Source organism: Melopsittacus undulatus, chromosome 9 (assembly GCF_012275295.1).
Source record: "Melopsittacus undulatus isolate bMelUnd1 chromosome 9, bMelUnd1.mat.Z, whole genome shotgun sequence".
Taxonomy (NCBI): Eukaryota; Metazoa; Chordata; class Aves; order Psittaciformes; family Psittaculidae; genus Melopsittacus; species Melopsittacus undulatus.
In genome coordinates this window covers 1,349,596-1,367,249 of record NC_047535.1, presented here as the reverse complement: position 1 = coordinate 1,367,249, position 17,654 = coordinate 1,349,596, and the positions used below count along the sequence as shown (strand labels likewise).

The 17,654-nt window shown below is 53.1% G+C and overlaps 2 protein-coding genes across 2 annotated transcripts; one reads left to right on the top strand and one right to left on the bottom strand.

Annotated features, from left to right (window-relative positions):
* Window positions 1-845: 845 nt before the first annotated feature.
* On the bottom strand, window positions 846-8,099 carry CLN6 (CLN6 transmembrane ER protein). Its single transcript, XM_034066513.1, has 7 exons — window positions 8,020-8,099; window positions 7,018-7,132; window positions 6,201-6,299; window positions 3,474-3,662; window positions 3,307-3,362; window positions 2,347-2,469; window positions 846-1,227 (listed from the first exon to the last, which is right to left on the bottom strand). The coding sequence occupies exons 1-7, from the start codon at window positions 8,097-8,099 to the stop codon at window positions 939-941; spliced, it is 951 nt and encodes a 316-aa protein (XP_033922404.1). The 3' UTR covers window positions 846-938.
* Window positions 8,100-11,263: 3,164 nt separating this feature from the next.
* On the top strand, window positions 11,264-17,427 carry FEM1B (fem-1 homolog B). Its single transcript, XM_034066429.1, has 2 exons — window positions 11,264-11,732; window positions 14,372-17,427. Exons 1-2 carry the CDS (start codon window positions 11,485-11,487, stop codon window positions 16,005-16,007), a joined length of 1,884 nt encoding a protein of 627 aa, XP_033922320.1. The 5' UTR covers window positions 11,264-11,484; the 3' UTR covers window positions 16,008-17,427.
* Window positions 17,428-17,654: the final 227 nt, after the last annotated feature.

Sequence of the window (17,654 nt, the reverse complement as noted above, 5' to 3'; positions counted from 1 at the left end):
AAAAGGAAACCCAGCAGCAGGGTCAGCACATGTGAGCGGGGATGAGGCTCCTGATGCTGGGTTATGGTGGAGATCCCAAGCACAAAGTATTTAGTGGCCACAGTGACCACTGCAGCACGGACCAGCCCTTCCCAGGATGGATCCAGCTCTGTTACAGTGCTCATGGTCCTTAAAGCTCAAGAGCCTCCTTTCAAAGGGCAGAGCTGCTTCAGGGAGCAGCCAGAGGCACTCAGCTTTTACCAAGTGCTTTTAATCGCTGTGCTTTGCTAATGGCTTTTCAATTCTACCACTTGAATTCAGTCACACCAGGCTCCAACACAAATCCCACAGCCATAACCCATCACACGGATGCAGCTGGAGGTGTAGGGGCTCAGCTCCATCACCTCAGTCTGGAGAAGTGCTAAGTGGGAACAGACCCCACTGGGTGCTGGACTTCACCCCCTGCCCCATGGATGCTCTTTTGGGCTGCATCCATGAGGAATTGGCCCTTCCTACCTTGTGTCTGCACTCAGCAATGAGGGCTTAACCCTAGCACTGACAGCCAGGATAGTGGGAGCCACCGCATGGATCCAAGGTAGGGCAGCTCAGCCCCTTCCCAGTGTGTTCCACTCATGTGGGAGCAGCAGATGCATCTCCCAGTGCCAAGACATGGGGTGAGTGAGAGCTCTCCCTGCAATCCCTGACTCCTGTTAAAGGCCGGGATGCTCCTGGGGTGGCAATGATGGTACCTGGACCACTGCGGGGCTGGGATGCTGCATCCCTGTCACCACACCATGGCTTTAAGTCACAAGGACCATTCTCCCCTCATCCCTGGCTGGCTCTGGCTGACTGATGCCTCGTGCAGCTCGTGTGGGTCAGGAGTTTATTTGCAACACATCTACTTAGAAAAACTAAATTCTTCTTTTTTTTTAATCCAAATCACTCTAAAATATCAAAACTTAAAAACTTTCCTTTGCTGGATGGAGGTTGCTCATGTGCAGGGTGTAAAATGCCCACGGCTCAGGGATGTAGATCACACCGGGGTACTTCTTCCTGAGGGTTTTGTCATTCCACAGCCAAACCACCCAAAGGGCAATGAGGACCAGTGTGATGATGAAGGAGTAGAAGAGGAAAAGCCCATTGCTGTCCAGCACGAGTCCTTTGCGCTTCTGGTGCATCACCAAAGCCATCATGGCAAAGAAGGTGAAAATGTAGAGGATGAAAATCTGACCCTCGGTCACGAGGTACCTGCAAAGCAAAGATACCCATCCCATTAATGATCCCATCCTCCCCTTCTGCTCTACATCCGAGGAAGCTCTGCTGCCTTCTGCCAGCTTTTAACTGTGATTTGGCTTCACTTTATCAGGGATTTAACAACTTTATGGGTTTCATGAAGAGAAATGGGATTTGGGGCTCCGTTTATGGGATGCTCAATGGCAGACTCTGGTTCTGTCCCATGCATGTGGTGCTTATTGAGCCCCCAAATCCCTGTGTATCTGCCAGCGGCCTGTCCTGAGTGGGTGTTAGGAGGAGGAATCACACTCCCTGGTTCTTAAATGCTCACACAAGAGCCACAGAGCTTTGTGCTGATGGAGTTAAAGGCAGCGCATTGGGGGCACTGGGCACTGACCAAATCATGCTGATGATTTTGACTATCAGAACCTAATTTACTGTATAAAAGCAGCCTCTGCAGGGGGCAAAGCCACGGGCGAGAGAGAGCTCATCTCTGGAGATGAATGGGAAGCTGTTCGGCTGCCATCAGGGAACCCATTGGGAAGAGGAGGCTAATGAGAATGGGAAATAAATAAGACCTCTCTCAAAAGGCTATTGGGGACCTGCAGGGCGAGAGGAGGAGGCAGCGCCTGAGCAGCACCCGCATGGCCTGGGATCTGTGTGAGATGTCTGGATGCTGGTGAGAGCATCCCCATTGAGAGCATCCCCATTGAGAGCATCCCCATGAGCTGCAGGCACTGGTGAGCACCCCAAAATCACCAGGGAACTGTGATAGGCAGCAAAGGGCAGCCCCTGAAGGGGGAGACACAGCAAATATGGAGCTCCAGGAGTCACAGTGTGAGCAGCTCTGCTTGAAGAAGCATCCCAAGCAGGGATGGGAGCGCTGATGGGTGACCCTGAACTCGTCCCAGCTTGTAAAGGCTTGAAGTGCCTGCAAAAATCAATGGGATTTGATGTGATTTGATGGGATTTGATGTGATTTGATTTGATTTTCCAGCCCTGCAGAGCAGAAAGTGCAAGTTCAGCCCTGGGGAAGGCACAAACCCTCCCTGAGCGCTGTGGGGCTGCCTCTGGGATTTCCAGGCCACTCCATCTTCATCCCTGACCCATCCAGAGCAGGCAGAAGCCACTTACCAGTAATAAAGGCTGCTGGGCCCCATCAGAAGCAAGGCAGCCACTGGCATCCTGCTCTCCTCCTCAACAGGGGTGAAGCAGCCGGTGAAGTATATGAAGAGGATCAGGAAAAAAGGGATATACCTGCACATACAAATAGCTTTGATCAGTGGTGTGAGCCTGGGGAGCATTTCAACCCCCCCCAATCCAAACCATGCACATGAGCCAGGACCACAGGATGGGGACCAGGCTTTCAGTAACCTCAGAGCCCTTTCTAATTTAAAAGAATAGGATTTAGCTGCTTCTCAGCATTCCAGGAACAGCAAATGAATTGGGAAAGCCTCATGGGGAGGGATTTCCCTCTGCTCTGAGCAGCCTCAGGATTATCTGGCAGTGGATAATGGCACAGACCCTTCTGGGGTGTCTGGTGCAGGCAGGGCAGCAGCGCATGGACACGCCTGGCACTGCCTGTGTTTGTACCCCTGGGTAGGTGTGAGGCTGGATGAATCCCATTGTCCAGCTGGAACCAGCATTTCTGGGATCAGCCTGGGGCAACAGCACTGACATCAGATCCTAACTGAGCTCCCTGGATCCCTGTGGCCAAGGGGGCTCTGTTACTGGTCTGGCTATGAGAGCAATCCTTCCCTCTCGCTGGAGGATGCACAGTGAAGGAGGGGAGTGAATAAAGGGCTCGAGTCTCATCTTGTGGGAGATGAGAGCCAATGGTTGACAAACCATCCCTCTGGCTGTCAAACAACTGCCACATCCCAGAAACATCAGGGAGACAGAGGCAAAACTGGGGGAAATGGGGTGGTTTTCCAAGGGAGAGATCCATTGTGACCACCCTGGCTCCGAGGACATCACCCCCAGCCAGCAATCAGCAGCTGGGCTTTGTGTTTGCCCCCTTTTAAGCTGTGATCAGCTCAAATCTGCCCTTCCTCCCATCACGTTGGGAGGCTGTGCACAGACTGAGTCGCTTACCACATGGAATGACCTAAATATTCATCGTAGTAGTAGAGCAGCTCAAAGGAATCAATCTGCAACACAACAAAGAGCTTTAGAAGGGCAGAGGGAACAGGAGGCTCTTATATAAGAACAAGCAATCAATGTGGGTTTTGCTAAGTGCTTATAGGAAGCAGCCTCTTTACCAGCGTCTCTGGCTTCAGGTTCTTGATGATGGGGTTCTCTCTCACAGACAGATGGTGCTGGTAGCCACTGAAGATCAAGCGATGGTTGACAGAGTCTCCGACCAAGTGGATGCTGGCGCCCATGACAAACATGATGATGCTGACGTAGATCATGGATCTCGGTAAGGTCTTGGGGGATCTCTCGATGAGCTGAAAGCACAGAGAGGTGTTGAGGAGCACAGTGGGACCCGCAGAGACATGGGACAGGTTCTGCTCACCCTGAATCTATGGTGCTTGGCAAAAAACACCCCCCAAAACACAAGGAAAAGGCCTGCAGAGAGCTGCAGGTTGTGCTGCTGTAGTTGTGTGCTGTGTGGTCAGCACCTTGCAGGGACAACACAGTCCTGCCATGGGGAGAGTCACACAAGCACATCAGAATGAGCATCCCTAATGGCAGCTTTGCATGAACACATCCCAGGCAGGTTTCCATCAGCCTATGAGGCTTCCAGGTTTGTGTCCACTCTTTATCCCTGTTCGCAACTATAAACCCCTGGGTTTATGCCCTTTCTGCAAAGCAACACCTTCAACCTGAGTCAATACAGAGACCGAATCAGTGACCCAGTACTTCTAATGGAGTACTCGGAGCAATGTCTTCACCCGATGAGATCAAACCTGAGTAATGAGAAACAAAAAGGCAGCTGTTTCCTCAGTTCCTCTGCTGCGGGAGGCTGGCTCTAGGGATGAGGAAGGCTGGCTCTAGGGATGTGGAAGGCTGGCTCTAGGGATGTGGAAGGCTGGCTCTAGGGATGTGGAAGGCTGGCTCTAGGGATATGGAAGGCTGGCTCTAGGGATGTGGAAGGCTGGCTCTAGGGATGTAGAAGGCTGGCTCTAGGGATGTGGAAGGCTGGCTCTAGGGATGTGGAAGGCTGGCTCTAGGGATGTGGGAGGCTGGTCTAGGGATGCGGAAGGCTGGCTCTAGGGATGTGGAACCTGGCTCTAGGGATGCGGATGTGGAAGGCTGGCTCTAGGGATGTGGAAGGCTGGCTGTGCCCTCCAGTGGCAGGGAGAGCCTCCAGCAGCACTTGCTCCTTTACAGCTCTCCACTGGATGGATTTCAGAGGACTCTTGTTGAACTGCTTGGGGTTTGGCTTTTGTCTTCCTGCAGGAATCGCACTCACCTCTGTATTCCATAGGATCCCAGCCTGGTTTGGGTTGAAGGGACCTTAAAGCTCCTCCATCCCCAACCCCTGCCACAGGCTGGGACCCCTTCCACTGGAGCAGCTGCTCCAAGCCCCTGTGTCCAACCTGGCCTTGAGCACTGCCAGGGATGGGGCAGCCACAGCTTCTCTGGGCACCCTGTGCCAGCGCCTCAGCACCCTCACAGGGAACAGCTTCTGCCTCAGAGCTCAGCTCAGTCTAGAAGCACTTGAGTGCCAACAAAACCGGTGGAGGCAACCTCTGAGCATCAGCTTTAGCTCTGTCTTTACCCATCCCTTGTCTGCTCACTCCAGTTGGAGGCAGGGACATCCATGTGAGGCTGGTGGGAGCCCCGGGTTACCTGGAGCCTGGGGTGAGCTCCTGCAGGCCTGGCTGGGGATGAGGAGCGGGAGCTTCTCCCTATGAAGGAGCTCTTCTTTTGGGGAAGGCCTCAAAGGATTCGAATCCCGGCTCAAGAGGTTCAGGAATTGGGGATGACCCCGAATCAGCCTCAGGAACAGAGTCAAGGGATGCGCATCAGCCCAGCCCAGGATCAACTGGGGCCACCTTCACCTCCCATCTCCCTGCTGCCAAAGCAGCTTTGCAGCCTCCATTAACAGCGAAAAGCTCCTTATTTCCATTTCATTTTGAGGCTTAACCTCCCCTTTCTCTGTAAGCGCTGCATGAGCAGCCAGGGAGCACAGGACCAGGAGAGCTCTCAGCTGCTGGAGGACGATGGGACACGTCCTTCAAGGGGACACTGGGCACAGGAACACATCCTGAATAACAAATGGCTTCTCCTATGGACCAGCCCCATGTGCTGTGCTGCTGGGAGAGCCCAGGACAGCAAATGTGAAGCTGCAGAATTGGCTGTGTCAGACTGGGATGGGTCACATCGAGCTCCAGAGCTTCCACATCCCCCAAAGGGCTGGATCCTGAATGCTCCTTCTTGGCCACAACAGCATTTAAAGTCTCCCAGCCAGGAGAGAGAAACCCATTTACATCTTAGGATGTAATTCATTTTTAGCTAATTTCTAATTGCTTTCTCCTATCTTCTGGCTGCTGCGTATTTAACGTAAGGAGGTTTCTAAGGACAGGAGAGTCTTTAACCTCATAAATGGTTTATAGGAGCCAGTGCCTGGCAGCTGAAGCAAGAGGAATTCAAGCTAAAGCTACAATTCTAATGTCAAAGAGCAAGTGTAATTAAGCTGTGAGCAACTGAGAGAATCTACTCCAGTTCCAGCTGCCTCAAAAGGTCTTTTAAGGCACGGATGTTGACTTAAAACCATGCTGGGGCTCAGGCAGGGAGAAGGGCTCTGATTCCTCTGGAATGCAGAATTCCTGGGGGAAGCAATCTGCTTTGTATATGCAGGGAATGGAGTTGTTTAATACTGGTCCCTGCCTTGCTCTGTAAAAGGTGGCACCACAAAACCTTCCCCATTCACACCACAAGGTCCGAGCAAGCTCTCAGCCCTTCCAAACCTGTGGTGTTTGCCCTGGTTTTACAACCAGTGGTATCAGAAACCCCAACAGCTGCACCCCAAGGGTTACCTTTAGCAGAAGGAAAGGTGTGATGACATTGTAAGCCATGTGGAAATAATCTCCAGCACTCGGTTTGTTTAGAGGGAACCACTCCAAAGGTAGGATTATCTGAGGAAGGAGAAGAGAAGCACATCAGGACATCCCCAGCACCCAGCTCGTGGTTACAGCCCCATTGCAGGCTGAAAGAGAGGGGAAATCCTTGCTTTGCATTGCTGCTGCTTGCTAAGTGTCAGCTTGGCTTCACATAGCTCTTAGTAATGGAGCTGAGCATCTTCTTGCAGGGAGCATCCCTAAGAGCACAGTCTGGAAGTGGGGATGTTTACATCTCAGCCAGTGCCTAAAGGGGCTGCAGGAAACCTGGAGAGGGGCTTGGGACAAGGGATGTAGGGACAGGCCAAGGGGAATGGCTTGAACCTGCCCAAGAGAGGGGAGGCTGAGCTGAGCTCTGAGGCAGAAGCTGTTCCCTGGGAGGGTGCTGAGGCGCTGGCACAGGGTGCCCAGAGAAGCTGTGGCTGCCCCATCCCTGGCAGTGCTCAAGGCCAGGTTGGACACAGGGGCTTGGAGCAGCTGCTCCAGTGGAAGGGGTCCCTGGGTTGGAGCTGGAGGAGCTTTAAGGTCCCTTCCAACCCATCCCATTCTGTAAGAGCAGGAATCCCAGATACCTGTTCCATGCCTGGCACAAGACGCTTGGTACCAGTTACACCAGTACATGGCAGTGGTCCTTGTCTCAGCTCCCCAAAGAAGCCCACCATGGCTCTGTCCCCGTGTCCTCCACCCTACACAAGGCAATAGGATGCAGAGCAGTGGCAGCCTCTGCCGCACTCACCATGGCAATGGGACGCCCAAAGTCCAGCACCCAGTTCTGCAGAGTGAAGTAGAACCACAGGTCCAAGTGGAACGGGGAGGTCTTGAAGGTGTCCTCGCTCTTGACCGCTCCATGCCTGGAAGTGACACAAGTGACAGCATCAGCCTTTAGTCCTAGAATAGGCAGGGAGCATCCTCCAGGTCTAGCATCCCTACCCAAAACCTGGGCTTCCCTGGCTGCTGGTGCGGATCCAGGCTTTGGGCTCTGTGAAATAACAAAGCTGAGAGGTGAAGGAGAGTAGGAGGCAGCATGGAAAGGCAAAGTGTGAATACAGTCTGGAATATCCCCCTAAGACAGCTCCTGGGTGAGAAGTGAGCACAAAGCAGGATAAAAAGCTTAAGTGCTGAATTAAGTGCAACTATTTTTAACTTTTGCATGACAAAGCAGAATCCAACTCCCGTGGCACTTCCAAGTGCTAAGCAGGCATCGCTGCCCGGTGGTACTCCAGCACAGGGATGCTCCGCACACTATCACCTTCATCTCCACTCCGATCCTCTGCCTCTGCAGAGCGAGGCCTGAACCAACACTGTTGAGATCTTTACATCAGATAACGCTCCAGCACCACCGGACCTTCACCTCCCTATGGGAAAAGTGCAGGAAACGCTCTCCCATGGTGCCCACACCGGATCAGCGACAAACTTGTGCTTCCAATGGTCCAACCCCGATGGATGCAGGCGATGGTGGTACCTGGACACGCCGAAGTGCCCTGGATGAGCCGGGAGAGCTGCGGCTCAATGGCAGCGGATGAGGACCCTGGACCAGCCGGGGGGACACAGGTGAGTGAGGATGCACCGGACACGGCTGCGGGGGAACCGCTCCGTGCGGCTGGGACCTCGGGGACACCCGCAGCATCCAATGGGGCTGGTACCCGGGATGGGGCAGGATGCACGGGGGGGGGGTGTGGATGGGTTGGGGGGGGAACAAAGAGGAGGGTCCCGTTTCCGTGCCCCCCCCCCCGCTCACCTGCCCGGGTACAGCGGCCCCGCTGGCTGCGGGGAGCCCGGGGCCGCCGTCGGGAGCCGCCGCCGCGCCGTGCCCTGCATGCGGCCACCGGCCCCGCTGCTGCCGCTCCCGGTGCGGCCCCGGTGCGGCCCCGCCTCCGTGCCGGGGGACGAGCGGCGGCTGCGCGGACGGGACGAGGCGGAGCGGAACGGAGCGGCTCGGACGGGATCGGCTCGGCTCGGGTTATCCCTGTCCGCCTCGGCTCTGCTCGGCTCCGTTCGGGCTGTCCCGGTCCCCCTCGGCTCTGCTCGGGTTGTCCCGGTCCGTCTCGGCTCTGCTCGGCTCGGGCTGTCCCGGTGCCCCTCGGCTCCGCTCGGCCGGGCTCGGCTCGGCTCGGGTTATCCCGGTCCGCTCGGCTCTGCTCGGCCGGGATCGGCTCTGCTCGGCTCCGTTCGGGCTGTCCCTGTCTGCCTCGGCTCTGCTCGGCCGGGCTCGGCTCCTCTCGGCCAAACCTTCCCCTCCCTCCTCATGTAAATCCCAGGCTGCTCATGTTATTTCCCACTCCGGATCCCGAGTGCCCGATCTCGGCTGCTTTAAGAGAGGACGAGGACAAGGAGGGTATTTAACTCCTTAATGCCTCGTTCAGTGAGCAGCCCTCGGTCCCGGTGCCTTGACGTGAGTCCCCACTCAGCCTGGAAAATGAGATCGAGAGATGGGAAAAGTCTGGTGGAGAACGTGCTAAATCCAGCCTGTTCCATGCCAATCCAGCCTGTTCCATGCCAATCCAGCCTGTTCCATGCCATCCCTGTGTCGCCTTAAACCCGAGGTTTAACAGAAATACGGTGCTGCAGATTTGGTTTACAGCAAATCAGTACATGTGGCACATCCCATCTCCATTAGCCTGGAATGAAATGGCTTGTGCTTGGTGAAAGGAAAATGGACATTATCACTGCAATGAGCTGGGAGATGTGGGCACCGTACTCCGATCCCTCTCTCCCATTTTGCTCGGATAAATGCAGCCAGATTGGGGCAACCCATGGGTGGTAACAAGTGTGAGGCAGGGAAGGATTTGCAACCCTAGGACTTGCTTTGTGCCTATGGAATTTGTCTAAATTGGGAGCTGCATCTGCGTTTGAAACACATGGAACTTCTTCAGTGGAGACAGTTTAAGATGTTCTTCAGGTATTTAATGAGCTAATTGGTTTGATCACTGGAAGCCTTTGGCTTCTGACTCTGTTGCTGGAGGACTCCAGTGACCTGAGCATGGTGGAGCTCAGGGGTTTACACACAGAATCCCAGCCTGGTTTGGGTTGGAAGGGACCTTAAAGCTCATCCAGCTCCAACCCCTGTCATGGGCAGGGACCCCTTCCACTGGAGCAGCTGCTCCAAGCCTCTGTGTCCAACCTGGCCTTGAAATATCCTCAAGAAGTGGAGCTCACTGAGGTGAGAGACAGACCCACTTACACTCACCATGAACCCAGCTTGTCACACTGTACCTTACACACCTACGTGCCTGTTAAAAGCTGATCCTCCTTGCCTGACCATGCAGAGATGACCACAGTCTGACTCACCTCCCTCTTCCTCTCCAAGGCTCCTTTTGGCCCCACAGCCAGGCTGCTGCTCCCATACATAATGCACGGCCCAGCCTGTGCCAAACACTCCACAATGAGCTGCGGCTCCAGTTGCAGGAGTTTAAATGAACTATTGATGGAGCTGATACCGAACCCCATGAAGACAACGGCACGGAACAGCCGGCGGCGCAGGCTCTGTATCATGTTACTCACCAGAGCCATCATCAGTCTCATGTCACCGGTCACAGCATGGGGCACTTCCCAAGGGAACATCTGTGTGCAGGAAAGGAGAGGTGGCCGTGCAGGCAGGGTGCATACAGCTCTTGGTTATGGTGATGTGCGGGTGGTGAGTCTGGTAATGGTGTTCCTGAAGCCAAGGATGAAGGTGCTGTGTGTGCGCACTGGGCAGGACAGGTTTGGTGGGATGGTGGCATGTTTGAGGTGATGGAAGCTGCTGATCCCTTTAAAAGAAAACAAGAAACTGATGCAAACAAAAGCAAATACAGCCCAACTGAACCCATCCCAACCTAACCCAATCCAACTGAACCCATCCCAACCTAACCCAATCCAACTGAACCCATCCCAACCTAACTGAACCCAACCCAACGCAACTGAATCCAACCCAACCTAACCCAATCCAACTGAACTCAATCCAACCCAACCCAATCCAACTGAACTCAATCCAACCGAGCTCAATCCAACTGAACCCAACCCAACCTAACAAAATCCAACTGAACCCAACCCACCCTAACCCAATCCAATTCAACTGAATCCAACCTAACCCAATCCAACTGAACACGACCCAGCCTAATCCAGTTCAGGCCAACGAACCCAATTCAACTGAACCCAATCCAATCCACCTGAACCCAACCCTGTCCAGCCAACCCAATCAAACTGAACCCATCCCTGCTAACCAAACCCACCCTAACCAAACCCAATCCAATCCAACCCCTCTGAAATCAACCCAGTCCAACCAAGCCATCCCTACTGAATCCATCCCTATCCTATCCAATCCAGCTGACCCTGACCTTACCCAACTCAATCCAACCAACCCATCCCAAATGAATCCAATTCTACCCTATCCCATCCAACTGAACCAGGCCCAAACTAACCCAGCCCAAGCCAACCAACCCATCCCAAATGAACCCAACCCTACCTAATCCAATCCAACTGAACCCAAGTGAACCCCACTCAACTCAATCCAACCAATCCATCCCTACTGGATCCATCCCTACCCTATCCAATCCAGCTGATCCTGACCTTACCCAACCCAATCCAACCAACCCATCCCTACTGAATCCATCCCTATCCTCTCCAATCCAACCAACCCTTCCCAATCCAGCCCCTCTCATCCCAACTAAATCCAACTGTTCCCACCAGAACCAGACCCCCCCCGGCACAGCCCAGCTGAGCCCAACCCATCTCTATGTGACCGCACCGGAGTCCGGGGCAGTGCAGGACAGCGGGACCCGGGGCCAGCCGGGCGGGCACCACCGGACACCCCGGTTCAAGGCGAGGCAGCCCCGTTCCTCCTTGACCCGGAACCCCCGCGGCCCGGAACACCCGCGCACGCCGCGTGTTGCCGGGGGGGAACCACCACATAGATGGCGGCGCTTCCGGTTTCCCTTCCGGAGCCGGGGGCGGAGCGCGGCCTGTGCCGGTGCCGCCCCGTCCGTCCGCTCCGCCGGTTCGATCCCCGCCGCCCCACGGGCCATGGTCCTCGGGCGGCCGCGGCTCCGCTGAGGCGGCGCTGGGGCTGCCGTCCCCGAGGGGGCCGCATGTGCCCCCCGCCGGGCACCGAGGCAGGACGGAGGCGGAGGGAGAGGCCGCGGCCGCCCCGGCGGCGGGGCAGGCCGGCAGGCCCGAGCCCAGGCCCGGCCGGCGGGGCCGCAGCCGTGAGGAGGAGGAGGCGGCGATGGAGGGCCTGGCCGGGTATGTGTATAAAGCGGCGAGCGAGGGGCGAGTGCTGACCCTGGCAGCGCTGCTGCTGAACCGCTCCGAGAGCGACATCAAGTACCTGCTGGGGTACGTGAGCCAGCACGGCGGGCAGCGATCCACGCCGCTCATCATCGCCGCCCGCAACGGGCACACCAAGGTGGTCCGTCTGCTCCTCGAGCACTACCGGGTGCAGACGCAGCAGACCGGCACGGTGCGCTTCGATGGGTATGTACGGCTCGGTACCGGTGTGGGGAGCGGGGGGGAATGGTGCTTGTGGTGGTTGTGAGGTGATGGGCACCCCCCAGCGCTAGGCAGGGTTGTGTTGAGCACGGTTTGCTGTCATTGAGCACGTCCTGCTCTGGTTGTGTTTTGGTGGTGCTGCGCCCTGCTGCTGGTGACAGGAGGTATGGGTCAGTGTGGGGTGGTATCGGTGACAGCAGGTATGGGTTAGTGTGCGGTGGTACCGGTGACAGGAGGTATGGGTCAGTGTGGGGTGGTACCGGTGACAGCAGGTATGGGTCAGTGTGCAGTGGTACCAGTGACAGCAGGTATGGGTCAGTGTGGGGTGGTACCGGTGACAGCAGGTATGGGTTAGTGTGCGGTGGTACCGGTGACAACGGGTATGGGTCAGTGTGGGGTGGTACCAGTGACAGCAGGTATGGGTCAGCGTGGGGTGGTACCGGTGACAGTGGGTATGGGGCAGCGTGTGGTGGTACAGGTGACAGCAGGTATGGGTCACCATGGGGTGGTACCTGTGCACTGCGAGCCTTTCTGCCTCAAACTGAGGGGTTTGCAGTGTGAAGACGAGACAACCCCACGAGCATCCCTTCATCACTGCTGGGAGCAGTGGATGGGGTGGTCAGGAGTGAAATGAGACAAATCCTTCTCTCTGAGGGTGCTGAGGCACAGGGTGCCCAGAGAAGCTGTGGCTGCCCCATCCCTGTCAGTGTTTGAGGCCAAGTCCTTGCCTGTATGTCCATCTCCAGTGTAGGGCTGACTAATGATGACGGTAGCTTGGTCTTTTGAACATCTTTCATCGGGCTCCTGCTTGAGGAGCTGGAGCTGTGCCTGCACAGCTCCGCCTGGCCCAGGGACAGGCTGGCTTGGTCCTTACATGCATGAAAGGGAGGAACCAACTTCCCTGTGTGGTTTCTTGGGGTTTTTTTCCTTCCTCTTCTCTTCCAGCCCCTTTTAAACACAGGCAAAAACCAGTTGAGAAACCTTTGGGTGAGATCTGCCCAAATTCAGCTAAAGAAAGGGCCTCCCTTAACAGAAAGCAATAGGAAGGGCTGTGTTTTCTGGCCTCGATGGGGTGTGATCTGCTTGCCAGAGCTGCTGCCTGGGTCGCATTAAAGGAGGTGTTGTCTGAGACACAATGGGCACAGTGGGAGCTGTGGCATGTGATCCAGCATTGCTGTCATGCTTCTTGAGATAAGGTGGCACAGCAGCTCCCCTTGTTGGGGCTCCGGGCTGTTGGCTTGTAAATGCACACCTGTAGCACACTAAGAACGTACCTCGTGTTCATTAACAAATCCCAGGCCCTGATTTTCCTCCTCATTTAATCTAAAAGCATTTTAATGGGATTATTTGCAAAATGAGGAACTTCTTACTGTGGATAAAGGTGTGGATGGCCCTGCACAGCCTTGTGTTGTCTGCAGGGGTTGGCTTGATAAACAGCCACAGACACAACTAATCCTGTTGGACTATGTGAGAGCTTTGTCATTGAATGATAAAAATCACTCTTAAGTCACTGTCTTATGATATGTTAACTTTGGGGAACGTGACTGTTTGGACACAATGGAAATCAGAGGTGGTTTGGGATGTGCTTTGAGTGTGTTTGTGTTAACTGCAGTGTGTCTGCTGCCTGTTGCCGCACTTAAGTGCTGCTTCAGAAGTCAGGGAGGTGGAAAGGACCTTAGCCTTTATCTTTGTAGTGACACGACTGCTGGATTGGGGAATAAAAACAACTTAGGGAATCATGATGTTTGCCTAAACTATCCCCTCATTGACGAACGCCAGCAAGCTGCCTGCAAGGCCATGACGCAGAACAGAGCTCACGCAGCCCAGCTTTTGACAACTTCTGCTTCTTTAAATTGCATTTGATTCCTGGAGTTGCATTTGTGTAACAGTGCTGGGCTGCTTTATGGTGCAGTCTCTCAAAGCACAAGTATCGGTGCCCTGGAAGCAGTGGAGGTTCTGCAGCTCGGGGAGAGAGATCAAGGGAAGAGGTAGGAGCTTCTTAAGCCATTTTCTTCTGCCAGAGCCTCTGTATTGTGTCAGAGTTTGTATTTTTGTGTCCATAAGTCAATTGAAAGGTTTTTCTCTGTCTTTTAATGTGTTGGTTATTGCAGCAAGGCATCAAAGTAGTGGTAATTCTTGTGGCTGTCCATCCTCTGTAGGCTGAGGGCTGGAGCTTGCAGATTGGGACTTCAAAGCAGCCTGGGAACAAAGCGTGGCTAAATCCCAACTGCTCTGAAGCTTCATAGAACCTTGGAATGGTTTAGGTTGGAAGGGACCTTAAAGCTCCTCCAGTCCCAACCACTGCCACTGGAGCAGCTTCCTCCAAGCCCCTATGTCCAACCTGGCCTTGAACACTGCCAGGGATGGGGCAGCCACAGCTTCTCTGGGCACCCTGTGCCAGTGCTTCATGTTCAGCTTCCAACACTGGTGTTTTCCAGGATCTGTGTGTTGATAAGTCCCTCATTCCTTTACTTTGGCTGTCCGGGTACATTCCTTCAAGTACAACACAGCCTGGCTATAAAACATCTTGATGACCAGGTACATATGTGCCTGTGGCCATCTGTAGAAGATGCCTTCACAAGAGCATCATTGTAACTGCTCATTTCTCACCCTTGTGTTCTCAGCTTTGTCATCGATGGAGCCACAGCTCTGTGGTGTGCAGCAGGAGCCGGCCACTTTGAAGTGGTGAAGCTGCTGGTGAGTCACGGAGCCAACGTGAACCACACGACAGTGACCAACTCGACTCCTCTGCGTGCCGCGTGTTTCGACGGCAGGTTGGACATCGTGAAGTACCTGGTGGAGAACAACGCCAACATCAGCATCGCCAACAAGTACGATAACACTTGCCTTATGATCGCGGCTTACAAGGGCCACACGGACGTGGTGAGGTACCTCCTGGAGCAGCATGCTGACCCCAACGCCATAGCCCACTGCGGTGCCACGGCATTGCACTTCGCAGCCGAAGCCGGCCACTTGGAGATAGTGAGGGAGCTGGTCAAGTGGAAGGCGGCGATGATGGTCAATGGGCATGGGATGACCCCACTCAAAGTCGCTGCTGAGAGCTGCAAAGCTGACGTTGTAGAGCTGCTGCTTGCTCACTCTGACTGTGACCGGAGGAGCCGGATTGAAGCTCTGGAGCTTTTGGGTGCCTCGTTTGCAAATGACAGAGAAAACTATGACATAATGAAGACTTACCACTATTTATATTTAGCGATGCTGGAGAGGTACCGAGACAGCGAGAATATCATTGAGAAAGAAGTTCTTCCACAAATTGAAGCTTATGGGAACAGGACTGAATGCAGGACTCCTCAGGAATTAGAGTCTATTAGGCAGGACAGAGATGCCCTTCACATGGAGGGTCTCATTGTGCGGGAGAGAATTCTGGGCTCGGACAATATTGACGTTTCTCACCCCATTATTTACCGTGGGGCTGTTTATGCAGATAACATGGAGTTTGAACAGTGTATCAAGCTATGGCTCCATGCATTGCATCTAAGGCAAAAGGGCAACAGGAACACTCATAAAGACCTCCTGAGGTTTGCTCAAGTCTTTTCTCAGATGATACACTTGAACGAGCCCGTTAAAGCCAAGGACATTGAGAGCGTTCTGAGGTGCAGCGTCCTGGAAATAGAGCAAGGCATGTCCCGCATCAAAACCACCCAAGACTCCGACATCCACACAGCCATGGACAACTATGAATGCAACATTTTTACCTTTCTCTACTTAGTCTGCATCTCTACCAAGACCCAGTGCAGCGAAGAGAACCGGTCCCGCATCAACAAGCAGATTTATAACCTGATTCACCTCGACCCCAGGACGCGGGACGGCTCCAGTCTGCTGCACCACGCCGTCAATTCCAGCACTCCGGTTGACGACTTCCACACCAATGATGTCTGCAGCTTTCCCAATGCACTTGTCACCAGACTCTTGCTAGATTGTGGTGCGGACGTGAATGCTGTGGACAACGAAGGGAATAGCCCTCTCCACATCATCGTCCAGTACCACCGGCCCATCAGTGACTTCTTGACGTTGCATTCCATCATCATCAACCTGGTGGAGGCCGGTGCTCATACTGACATGACGAATAAGCAGAAGAAAACCCCTCTTGATAAAAGTACAACAGGGGTGTCGGAAATACTCCTTAAAACTCAAATGAAGCTGAGTCTCAAGTGCCTGGCTGCCCGAGCAGTACGGATCTACAACATCAGCTACCAAAACCAGATCCCCAGGACTCTGGAAGAGTTTGTGAAGTTTCACTAGGCTACATCCAACCTTTGTGCTGGTGCTATCCCGGGACAACATCAGTTGCAGACAGCAGAGTGCTTATGTATACCTGAAGTTGTTGTTTCTCGGTTCTTTTGGGTTCCTTGGATTCCGTCTGTCTGCAGACCTTGGGGAGGGGGAAAGGAAAAAAGCCCCATCCTTTTCCTGTGGTCAAGAGCTGATGTTTGAGATTCGAGTCGTTTCTTTTGATTAAAAGAATTGCTTCGTTATCTCTTTGTGTTTCTAAACAGAATGAAAAGAATGCCAATGTCACTTTGTGCAGAATGTTTTTGTTTCCAGTGCACATCTCCACTGAGGAGCTGCAGCTTTAGGTATTATTTAAAGCCCATGTCACTGAGGCAGTGACTTTGTGAACTTTAAACCTTGGAGTGAGGTGGTAAAGAACAGTTGGAACGTGGTAGTTGGTTTAAGGTGAAGTCTGGATGTACAGAGCAGTCCCTTGCTCTCATACCTCACCATCTCCTTATGCCTTTCAGTTAATGCTGAAGATGGTAACGTTTAATAAAAGGTATTGTATTTTTTAAGTTAAGTTTTGAATAGCAGTTATCAACATACAGATGTATGGAATGCTCTGTTAGGAAATACAGGTTTAAATTCAGCTACGATGCATTCGTGTCATCAGAGTTGAAGTATCAAGCTCTTCATTTACACAACTGCAGTAAGTATGGAGTAACTTTTGGAAGGAACTTGCACGGTGAACAAAACCAACCCGGGTCACGGTTTCTTTCTTTATGTAGCTGAGTTGCTCATCTCTAAAGATCATGCATGGATACCTAGAAAATTGATAAGGGTATTTGTGTCTCTGTGTGTCCCAACATTTCAAACTGCTTTTAACTTGGTTTTCTTCTGTTGTTTCAATGATCAACGTGCACCTTGATCGACTCAAAGTCCGTAAAACTGCACTCTTGGATTCCAAATGCTGTATCTTCCTAACGGAGTGGTCTGTCGCCAAAGAGAGTCTTCCTTGAAACTGCTTGAGCCTGGCTTTCCGGATGAGCGGAGTCTGTGCCTCCTTGCGTTGGACTGGAGGAATTGTTGTGATTTTTACTCCTTTCATTATGAAAATCTCTATTGAATCTGATTTTTAAAAAATTGTCCTATCATAAGGTCTTTTATGATAAGCAACTGATTGTATAACGATGCCGTTGCTTGAGAGAGTACTTCTCCTTGGTAGAAGTCACAGATGCTCCGGCAGTAAAATGTCACTTGTTTTGACAGGCTACTGAAAACTCTGTTTCTGTTCAATGCAGCTTTTTAACTGTCAGATGATGAAAGAATGTTCTGTAGGGGTTTGTTTTTTTTAAGCAATCCGGGGTAGAACTTCCTTCAAGGCGAGGTTTGGGCACACGTTTCTATTTGTATTACAAAGAAATAAACCTTGAATGTGGAAGAATTACCTCTTAACCCCTCATTTTTGTCTAGTGCTGCTAGATGGGACAATGAGCACTGGCTCTTGTGTCTCCTTCCAGGGAAAAGCTTTACAAATACCATGTCTTCTAAGCTGCGAACTTACTCTGCTCCTAAATGAGAAACATGTCTGTCACTTGTATCTCAGGTACACTCAGAACCCCGTGACTCTCAGCTGAACATGAGGCAGAATGGCAAAGCCAAATTCAGCCACCC